The 10630-nt window shown below is 59.4% G+C and overlaps 2 protein-coding genes across 12 annotated transcripts in view; both read left to right on the plus strand.

Moving 5' to 3' along the window:
• The window catches only part of ATOSB (atos homolog B), a 41735-nt gene extending 37375 nt beyond the window's left edge, over positions 1-4360 (plus strand). For 10 of the 11 annotated variants that reach the window (XM_074856382.1, XM_074856383.1, XM_074856386.1 and 7 more), the window contains 5 exons: positions 229-325; positions 802-960; positions 1378-1446; positions 1897-2102; positions 2437-4360. In XM_074856382.1, coding sequence (XP_074712483.1) covers positions 229-325; positions 802-960; positions 1378-1446; positions 1897-2102; positions 2437-2590 — 685 coding nt within the window. In that variant the 3' untranslated portion in view covers positions 2591-4360. The remainder of the gene's footprint in view (positions 1-228; positions 326-801; positions 961-1377; positions 1447-1896; positions 2103-2436) is intronic. The other variant, XM_074856392.1, reaches the window with a different exon arrangement.
• A 130-nt stretch (positions 4361-4490) lies between these two features.
• STOML2 (stomatin like 2) lies at positions 4491-10540 on the plus strand. Its single transcript, XM_074856458.1, has 10 exons — positions 4491-4618; positions 5576-5728; positions 6558-6657; positions 7322-7380; positions 7765-7866; positions 8508-8642; positions 9195-9339; positions 9693-9772; positions 10010-10138; positions 10245-10540. Exons 1-10 carry the CDS (start codon positions 4568-4570, stop codon positions 10374-10376), a joined length of 1086 nt encoding a protein of 361 aa, XP_074712559.1. The 5' UTR covers positions 4491-4567; the 3' UTR covers positions 10377-10540.
• Positions 10541-10630: the final 90 nt, after the last annotated feature.

Consider the following 10630-nt stretch of genomic DNA (forward strand, 5'->3'; position numbering starts at 1 on the left):
GTTGGGCCTAGTCCTCTTCCCTGCCCTGCCCCAGGCGTCTCCCCTCCACAAGACCCCAGGCTGTGAGGCGGTGGGGGGTTTCTTCTGCCCATGGCAGGTAGGAAAGTGAGTTCAACCTCCACCAAAGAAAGGGATGGGGGGACATGGAGAAAGACCCACATCCCCAGGGACACGGGTGCCCAGGGCTGCATGCTCTCCAGTCTGACACCGATCTTCTCTCTCTCAAAGTCGACATCTCCGGAGCAGCCTCCGGAGGGGCACCAGGTCCTCTGCGGCACCCTGGGCCACCACCACTGTCAGCCATGCTCTGCTGGGCAACTTTGAGGTAACGGCACCCACCTGCCAGGGAGGGAGGTGGGTCCCAGGGGCTTCAGGCTGGGCCAGCGATGGGCTTGAGAGGCTGAACCTGATGGGAGCCCTGGTGTGGGGGTGGGCTGATTGTCCCCAAAGGCCTGGTGTGCAGTGGCTTTGTCACACAGCCACCATCCACCAGCAGGATGGCTCAGCCAGCAGACCCTTGAGCGATGCACCAGGACCCTGGACACTGCTGAGATGGTTGCTACAGGGCTGAGCTGAAGCACTCTTGCTGCTTCCCTGTGTTAGATAGCTGGTTTTAGCCCACCAATTCACGATGAATCTGTCTCAGAGTGAACAGCCAGGGCACCTCGTGGGTGGTCTCTGGACACGTGAGGGCAAGCAGACGTGGTTGTAGTGGAGATGTGGGGGTGATCACACCTGAAGCTTCGAGGCGAGGGGCAGGACTGGTGTTTGAAGGTCCCTAACGCTTCCCTCCTCCCTCAGGAGTCCATCCTGAAAGGACGCTTTGCACCGTCGGGGAGGATTGAGGGATTCACGGCAGAGATTGGTGCCAGCGGCTCCTACTGCCCCCAGCATGCCACCCTGCCTGTTGACGTCACCTACTTCGACATCTCTGAACACAGCATGCCCTCGCCTTTCCTGGTATGCAGACGAGGGAGGGCTGGGACCGTGGGGGAGGTGAGTGAGGGCTGTGACCAGGCACCACACGTCCTGGGGGCTGCTCCTCTCTGGAGAGCATGGCTCAAGCAACCACCTACCCGAGAAGACCACTAGCTGTCCCAGGAACAGTATTTAACCCCAAAAGCAAAGAGAGAAAGAAGAGGGAATCCTTGCAGGCATATAGACAGGCTGTCCAGCCGTCTCATGGCTGTTGCTTTGTTGTCACTTCTGTGTTGCTGCTTGGTCATCCTCTGGTCTGGAGAGGGACTGAGCTGGGCATCTTCTTGCCACCTTGTGCCAGGCATTCCTGGCGAGGGGGGCTCTCAGCCCCGTGCTGGGTCCCAGCTGGGCTCTCTGTGGGCTTTCTCCCTCTCTCACATGCTCTTGCTTTTGCCCCAGGGAGTGATTGACTTGGAGGCCTTGGGAAAGAAGGGTTACAGTGTCCCCAAAGCTGGAACCATCCAAGTGGTGAGTTGTTCCCTGGCCTCCAGTAGCGCCATGGGGAAGGGGACCAGGTGGGCTCCGATTTCCCCCCAAGGCAGCAGCCAGAAAGTTTGTGCAGAGCAGGTACGTGGGCACCAAGACAGCACAGTGGAGGGGAGCATGGAGTCCTCGGGGTACTGACAGGGAGTCAAGGTGATGGGAGATGCAGGAAAGGAAGAGGTTGGTGAGGAGGGACAGGGTCTCAGCAAGAGAGCGTGTACATGCAGTGGGGATGGGATGCGATGGGATGGGAGCTCAAGAGTGGAGGTGGGTGGAAGGGACTGACCTGTGGGCCTCAAGCTCAGCTCTCTGGGGTTGGTGTGGAGCTTTCTGGACCCTTGGGCTGGCTGGTGCTGCCCCTGGATGCCCTGGCCCTGCCCTATGGATCCATTCCTGTGCCCTTCCCAGTCTCACCCCCTACCCCTCTGCCCCCAGACCTTATTTAACCCCAACAAGACTGTGGTGAAGATGTTCTTGGTGACGTACGACTTCCAGGACATGCCAGCCAACCACATGACCTTCCTACGCCATCGCATCTTCCTGGTGCCTGTGGGGGAGGAGGAAGGGGCCACTGTGGCCCCCAGAGACCCACCGGGCACTGACCCACCCCGCAGGGTCCTCTGCTACCTGATGCACCTAAGGTAGGACATGCTGGGAATGGGCACCTGCCCCAGGTCACCCCTGGGATCCTCTCCCATGTGTCCCTGGCTCCCCCAAGCCTGCAGGCCAGAGTGGGGGGTGATGGCAGCCTGACCCCCTCACCCTGGGGAGGAGCAGGGACCGACTGCTCCTCTGGGGAGGTTGGAGCTGCCACCCTGCCCAAGAGCAGCAGTCTCTGTCCCTCTGAAGGCAACCAGAGCATGGACACCTTGAGCAGGGGCTAATGTCGATGAGGGGGTTGTGATTCCCACTGCGGCTGTGCTGCCCTTGCCTGGGAGCCTGAGGTCCCTCTGCCCTGCTTTTGTCTCCACTCAGGTTTCACAGCTCCAAGTCGGGGAAGATCTACCTTCATGATGACATCCGGCTGCTTTTCTCCCGCAAGTCGATCGAAGTTGACTCGGGGATTCCCTATGAACTGAAATCCTTCACGGAGATGCCAAGGAACCCCTGCTACTCACCCCGGGCCTGACCTCCATCTCCCAGGGCCACCGGGGAGCCTCCAGCTCAGCACATTGGGGATAAATGAGTAAAAGGCCACCCAGCAAGCACCGCCTTGAAGTATCGCCCTCCCTGCACGCCCCTGTCCTCCTCAGCAGCATGGACACCGTGCCCGCACCCTGCAGCAGGGCTGGGATCACCAAGGGGGCTTCACCAGGAGGGGCAGGGGCTTGGGAGCAGTCCTGGCACTCCAGGGATGTGCCCAAGCCTTCTGCTGGCGCTGCTTCCAGCTTAGAGACTTGGCTGTAGCTGGCAGGGTGGAGTGAAGAGTTGGGCTGGGGGTTCTGGGTGAGGCTGCCCATGCTGGTTGCGGGGTTGGGAGCAGAAAGTGCGGAAGAGTTTGTATTTATTAGTATTTATTGTTGCAGGGAGTGCAGAGGAGGCTTGTGCAGAAGATTGGAGGTGCTGTGCTGTTCTTCCCCAACCCTGTTGGTGCTGGATGAGGCCCTTGGCAGCATGGGGCTGCCTGGGTTGGGGTAGGGCTGTGGGGGCTTCGAGGGTAACTGGGGATGGGGACACCTTGGCTCGTGGAAGAGAGGGTGACCCCCCTCTCGTCCAGGGTGCACCTCCTGGGCCAGGGCTGTCTTAAAAGCACTGGAAGAGGCTGAGACTTGCTGGGCACCAGCTGTGAAAGGCCAGCCCCACTTCAGGCAGCTTGGGAAGGCCTGGACTTGTTCTCTGACCCCTTTAGAGCAAGCCAAGACTCTGAGAAGTCTGGGGCTGGCCGGGAAGTGGCCAGTGCCGTGGATCCTGGGGATAAGAGTCATGGCTGTCACACAGATGGGGATCTGGGGCTCTGAGCATGGGGACAGCCTTCCCAGCTGTGCTGTGGATCTGAGAGAAGAAGGCAGAGATTGCCAAAAAATCGGAGCCTTGCACTGTCTGCACATGCGGAGTGAATCCCCTCCTGGAGGGGGCTTTGGGCAGGGACCTGGCAGCAGTGTGATCAGGCACTGGAGGATGGCCAGGAGCCCTAGCTTAGTCCCTGGGAGGAGGGGAAGCAGCTGAGGATATCAAACGGGAGTTGGACTGGACCTTCATGTGGGGGTTTGGGGGTGATGCGAAGCAGTGCCAGTCCCTGCTGCAGCCTTGGGACCTGCGGGCCAAGCCCAGAGTGGGTCAGAGAGGTCAGAGGTGCAGGGGGCAAGGGAAAAACGAGTTTGCATGTACCCCATCTGCACCACCCCTATGAACTGGGGTCTCTGCCAGGCTCCTAGAGCCAGTTCAGGCTGGGGGGAGCCCCAGTCCCTCTCTGTAAGGGACAGGTGCCCACACCATCATACGCCAGCCTGCGTGGGGCTGCGACCTCCCTGGGGTGGGCACGACCCCCGGGCCGGGGGCTCCCTGGGCTGGCCATCATTCTAACCAAAGCCCACCCCGCTGGCGGCCCGGGGGTGCGGGGATGGGCCAGGCCGGGGGGAATGGGGGGCGCGGCGGGGGGCGAGGCTCTGCTCTCCCCTGCCTGGGGGCGGCCGAGAGGCTCCGGCCCCTCTGGACTGGGGGAGGGACAGGGTCCACCCCCCACACGGGCCGGGGGCGGCGCCCCCCATGGCACCGGGAACCCCCATGGACTCCGAGGTTCCCCCCGCACCCGGTCCCAGGGTCCCACTCCCCCCCCACCCGCCCCGCAGGACACTGGGGTTGTCCCGGGTCCCGCTCACCGTGGCCCAGCGGGGTGGGGGAGGCTGTACCGGTACTTTTCGTGTTTGTTTCTAATTTAATAAAGGCCCGTTTGGAAACCTAGCCCGGCCTCTGCCGTTCCGGGGGGCGGGCGGAACCCGCGGAGACCGGAACCAGCGGCAGCGGCCGCCGCGGCGGGAGGGGCCGGCCCGGGGGCGCACCCGGAAGGGGCGGGGCATACCGTGAGGCCTGAGGGGGCGGGGCCTGCCGTGAGGCCTGAGGGGCGTGGGAGCGGCGGCGGCGCCGAGCGGGGCGGGCGGCTGGAGCGATGCTGGCACGGCTGGGGCTCCGAGCCGCGCCCGGCCTCGGGCTGCTGCAGGTGGGACCGGGGGAGGCCTCGGGAGGACGGGCGGCGGGGGGCCCGGGGAGCGGGTCGGGCTGAGGGGAGCGGGGCTGAGGGGGGTGGTGTCGGGGCTCTGGGGAAGTGCTGCGGTCGTGGGGGGCTCGGCTGGGGAGAGCTGGGTAGGGATAGGGGTGTGCGGGGGGTGTGTGTGCAGAGGAGGCCTGGGGGAAAATGGGTTTGGAGGGACCGAAGCGGTTGGGGGGGTGGTGTCGAGGGAGGGGGGAGACCGGGTGTGGGGAGCGGTGAGGTGAGCTGGTGGGGCTAGGGGGGAAAGGGGTGTAGGAGAAATGGATGTGGGGGGTGTGGAGGCCTGAGAGCTTAGTTGTGGTGTGGGGGGGAGGGTAGTGAGGAGGCTGGGGCAGCCGGGCATGGGAGGTAGTGAGGGAGCAGTGGGAGGCAGGGGCTGGGGGGTGCGAGTGAGGGAGTGCCCGGGGGAAAAAGTCCTTGGAGGGGGGCTCAGGAGACGGCCAGAGATGGGAAAGACACGCTGTTGATAGGAGGTGTCGAGACTGAGGTGAGGGAGAGGGTTGAGTGGAAGGAGTCTGACCAAGTTTTAGAGGGCCAAATGGGACAGAAGAGACACTCACACACACCTTCCTTTCCCTTATGGTGTGGGGGAGGCTTTATTCCTCACCCCCAGTGGGGATGTGAGGAAAGAGGAGATGTGGAGAAAACTCCAGCATGTGGGCAAGCCCCCCTCTAGACCTGCGGGGAAGGCACTGACGCTCGCGCTGGCCCTGGGACTCAGGTCTCATCCACGTGGGGACAGTCCGCGTCCTCTCACAATGTGGGCTGGTTTGGGGCGTTAGAGCTGTTTCCTGCTCTGATGTATTGGGGCCCACGAGCAGCGATCCCAGATGGGAGAGCAGGGATGGTGCTGGGCTCCAAGGTGCCGGCAGCTGGTCTCAATCCCATTCCTTTTCCTCTCTGCAGCGCTCCCAGCAGCTGAAGCATTCAGCATGGCTGGCCCTGGCACCACACCGCTTGAACTCTGGCCTGCCTGTGAATATCGGGGTGCTCTTTGTGCCGCAGCAGGAGGCTTGGGTGGTGGAGAGGATGGGCAAGTTCCACCGAATCCTCGAGCCTGTAAGGAGCCGCTTTTCTCTCCTTCTGGATTCAGCAGGTTCCTAAAGCTGTAGCGAGGCGCGTTCTTTGCGTGAGGATTCGGAGGGTGGTGTGCTTAATTATAGATCATAGAATGGTTTGGGTTGGAAGGGACCTTAAAGATCATCCAGTTCCAACCCCCCTGCCATGGGCAGGGACACCTTCCACTAGACCAGGTTGCTCAAAGCCCCGTCCAACCTGGCCTTGAACACTGCCAGGGAGGGGGCAGCCACAGCTTCTCTGGGCAACCTGTGCCAGTGTCTCACCACCCTCACAGTAAAGAATTTCTTCCTAATATCTAATCTAAATCTACCCTCTGTCACTTTAAAACCATTGCACCTCATCCTATCCCTACACTCCCTGATAAAGAGTCCCTCCCCATCTTTCCTGTAGCCCCCTTTAAGTACTGGAAGGCCACTATAAGGTCTCCCCAGAGCCTTCTCTTCTCCAGGCTGAACACCCCCAACTCTCTCAGCCTGTCCTCATAAGGGAGGTGCTCCAGCCCCCTGATCATTTTCGTGGCCTCCTCTGGACCCGCTCAAGCAGGTCCATGTCCTTACGCTGAGGGCTCCAGAATTGCAGTTCTTCCAGATTGCAATCCTTTTGACTGCCTGTAGACTAATTGCCTTGGTGGGTGTTAAAACCATTGAGAAACATAAATTCCCCCCATTGTTTAAAGCATGTTTGCTCTACCTGCAGCATGTGGTGTACTTGGGCTTTGTTTGCCCAGTGCTCTCTAGTCTGACTGAGCTCTCTGGGGGGAAAGCCCCAGAACAGAGGGCTCAGCCATCTAATTCCACCATTTTCCTAGGGTTTGAACTTCCTCATCCCTCTGCTGGATCGAATTCGTTATGTGCAGAGTCTCAAAGAAATAGTGATTAATGTTCCGGAGCAGTCAGCTGTCACCCTAGGTAAGGAACAGCTTCTGTGTCCTGCCCCTTCCCTTCTGCTGCATTTGGGGTGAGCAAGGGACAGTGTGGGGAGAAGTGGAAATGTCCCAGGGACTAACCCTGGGGACTCAGGCTTGGCCATGCTGGTGCTGTGAGAGGGTGCACCCCAGGAGGTCCCATCTGCCCTCTCAGGGCTGCGGCTGCCCCTTCTTGCTGCGTTGGATGCACCTGGGCAGGAATCCGTTTCTCAGATGTTTCCCTGTGTTGAACCACAAAAAATCTCTGTGTTTCTGTAAAAAAGATTTCAGATTGGGTTCGGAGACAGCTATGTTACAATTCTAGTATTAAGCTTTTTGGTTTGTTTTGTTTTTTTTTTTCCCTTCAAATCTTTATTTATGAAGATAACTGCAGTATGAAATGTTTTGATCTGGAAACCTAAGTCTCCTTGTGTATTAAAACATCAACATGTAGTATTTTCGAGGGAATGTCAAGGTTCTTTGTATAAAGTCTTTTAGATAAGGAAATCCGCATCAACCAATCCCTCTTTGGTGCCATACTGTTGACATGAGGAAGGAAAAGGATGACCCTGTCCAGCTCTCCTAGTTCGGTCAGGGAAATGGGGTTGGGTTGCCATATTTTGTCTTCACTGCTTCAGTAAACAGGACGTGTTGTTCTCTCCCGGCAGATAACGTCACCCTGCAGATTGATGGTGTGCTCTATCTGCGGGTTATGGACCCCTACAAGGTACCGTCCCTGCTGCACCGACACTCGGCCTGAGTCAAACTTGCAGCCTCGGCCTTGGTCAAACTTGCAGCCTCCGTGGCTGCGCCCAGCGTGGTCTGCGTGTGCCGTGCTGCTCAGCTGGCCGCCTTGGCAGCCCCTCGGGCACCGCTCGCCTGCCTCTGCTGGCTCCCTTCTCCCCACGACACGTGCTTCAGCCTCTGCCCAGCTTGCTGCGCCCTGCAAGGCGGGTGGGCTGAGCACCCCGATCCCTCCCGAGGCTCTGGACTCCGCTTTTCTTTGGCAGGGGTATCTGTGGCAGGTTTCTCGTCTTAGCACTATGTTTGCCTCATTCGGGGTCCCCCTCAGCACTGCCATCGACTCGTGTTTTTTGCTTCTGCTCTCCAGGCCAGCTATGGGGTGGAAGATCCTGAGTATGCAGTGACCCAGCTGGCCCAGACCACCATGAGATCTGAACTTGGCAAACTCTCCCTCGACAGAGTCTTCCGGGTGAGCTGGGGAGGTGGATCACGGAGCTGCCAACATCTCAAAACCCCGGGGCAGTCTGCACAGCCAGCCTGATATGCTTAACAGCAAAACACCCTTAGCTTAGAGGGCTTCTGTTTCAGCTGACCTATTAGTGAATTCTTGGAGATGGGTCTTGTTTCAGTTACTGGGGTTTTTTTAATGGAATCTATTTTTTACCCTACCCTGCGTTAGTTGGAAAGGGTGATGGGTAGTGTATGCCCAGTCCTGGCTGGTCCAGCTGCGTTTCTCTTGAGTCGGTGACTCTTTGCTCAGGCCCAGTGATGAATGTCTTGGCTAACCTGGTTCATGGGCGGCTGTAACCCTCCTGCTGCATTTGCTGGGCAGAAACAGGAGCTGTTGGCATTCCTGGATGATGTTTGTATCCAGATGTACGCCAGATGTTTGTATCCCAGCAATTTCAGTTCGGGCCACTGCTCTCCCTAGGAGATGGTGACCCCTTCAAGAGATGTGGGAAGTACTTGACCCTGCCTTACACCTGTGGAGATGGGTTTTTCTGGTGACCTTGGCCTGTGAATGGGGGAGCCATCTATTTCCCTCCTGACCCCTGCCTCACGCTAAGCACCTTTTCTTTGCTCTTGGCTGTTTCTTTTGTTGCCTCCCAGGAGCGGGAGTCCCTCAATGCCAACATTGTGGATGCCATCAACCAGGCTTCAGACTGCTGGGGCATCCGGTGCCTGCGCTACGAGATCAAGGACATCCACGTACCCCCACGTGTGAAGGAATCCATGCAGATGCAGGTTTAGTTGTCTGGGAGGGAGGTCTAGAACAAAAGGGAAGTCTCCTCTTCCACATCGCACCATGTTATCTGTCCAGAGCTGGCAGCGCTGGCCCCTCCTGTGGTGAGGGAAGCCCGTTGGCACTTTGGCTGCTAATGTACAGCTACTGAATAATTCCCGTCCGTATTTTGGTGATGGTGGCTTCTGCTTGGTACACGCAAGCCCTGCCAGCTTTAAAATCCCTCCTGGACTCTCTAGGAAGCAAATCCCAGAGCTGAAGGTCTTCCCTTGAGAAAAACTGGGTGCTAGATCTCCGGTCTGGAAGATCTCCAGTCTGGAGGGGTATGTGGCTGGCTGGTTAGGTGCAGACCAGGCTGCAGAGGGCTGTGCAGCATGAGGAGCAGAACCAGCCTTCTCTGGGGATCACACGGTGGTTTGCAGCTGTGTTCTCACTCTTTGCTAAGCCATGCTTGCCCAAGCGGGACCTAGAAGTGCACCCTCGCTGTGCTTGCCCCACGGATGGAATTTCCACAGCGTGGCCCTGGCAGGCTGGTGTCTGACCTGTGTTTGCAGGTGGAAGCAGAGCGACGGAAGCGGGCGACGGTGCTGGAGTCGGAGGGGACGCGGGAATCGGCCATCAATGTGGCCGAGGGGCAGAAGCAGGCCCAGATCCTGGCGTCAGAAGCTGAGAAGGCCGAACAAATCAACAAAGCTGCTGGTAGTGCCTTGGGCTAGAACACGTGGGGCCTGGGGGATCTGTACGTAGCCCTCTGCACTGAGGGGTGATGCTCCCAGGGAGCAGACGGCACCGCTGTCTGTGGGTCAGGCTTCCTCAGACACACTGATCCTTCCCTGCCAGGGCCCTCGGGCTGAGCTCCAGCTTGTGCTGCTGCCCCGCAGCCCGGGTCAGCAGGAGGTGTGTGTCAGGAGCTATCGCCATGCAACTGCTGGGGAAGAGGAGGTTTTGCATGCATGAAATCGTCTTGATTTGCTCCTTGAAACTGTGCCGATTCGGTCCTTTCAAGTGCTTTGCCGTGGTCCTGATGCGTGTTCTGCTGTGGTTCGTTGCAGGGGAAGCCAACGCCATGCTGGTCAAGGCCAGGGCCAAGGCCGAGGCTATTCAGCTCCTGGCAGCGGCTCTGGCACAGCAGGTGAGTGACAGCCCCTTGGGACAGCCACCGCTTTGGTGCTGGCACTGGGGGAGGTGAAACGTGGCTGGGGTGGCACCTGGCTTGCTTTGGACAACTCCTTGGCATCTGCAGCACCAGCGAGTGAGGAGTTTTGCTGTCTCGGGGTCCGTGACCAGCCGGGGTGGGCTGCAGAAAGGGTCATGGCTGAGCTCTCGGTGGTATGTGACTCGCGGCTGAGCCTCGCCCCTCTCTCCCCAGAACGGCAGCGCCGCCGCCTCTCTCTCTGTGGCAGAGCAGTACGTGAACGCCTTCTCCAAGCTTGCCAAAGATTCCAACACCCTCCTGCTGCCCACCAACACCGGTGACGTTACCAGCATGGTCACGCAGGTCAGTGATGTCAGAGGGACCCCCCTCTCTTGCCCAGGCGAGGTGGAGGTGGCCGCCCGTCAGGGCCTGGCCCTCTCCTCTCCGCTGCGGCTCTCGTTCCTTCCAGGCCCTGGGCATCTACACCACGCTGACCAAGCCACAAGCTGTGAAGACCCAAGACGAGATGCCCCCAGCCCGCGAGGACCCCCAGCCTCCCCCCACGGAGGTGCTGAAGGCAGAAGAGGCCAGCTCCAGCTAGTGGGCCTGGAAGGGTCCCCCACCCTCCCCCGGGGGCTGCCGGCAGTCCTGTCCTGCCGCCCATCCCCCTAAGACGCTCTTCTTTTTCCCTGGGTTCTTATTTTATATTTGGTTTAAAATCATGTAATAAATGGTACCAGTGCTGCTGCCGCACCTCCCCTGGCACTCAGGAGCCCGACTCGTCACCCCACTGTCTGCCACCAAAGAGGGACCATCCCTCCTAAACCGGCTCTTGTCAGCAGCTCCCACGGACAG

Source organism: Strix uralensis, chromosome Z (assembly GCF_047716275.1).
Source record: "Strix uralensis isolate ZFMK-TIS-50842 chromosome Z, bStrUra1, whole genome shotgun sequence".
NCBI classification, from domain to species: domain Eukaryota; kingdom Metazoa; phylum Chordata; class Aves; order Strigiformes; family Strigidae; genus Strix; species Strix uralensis.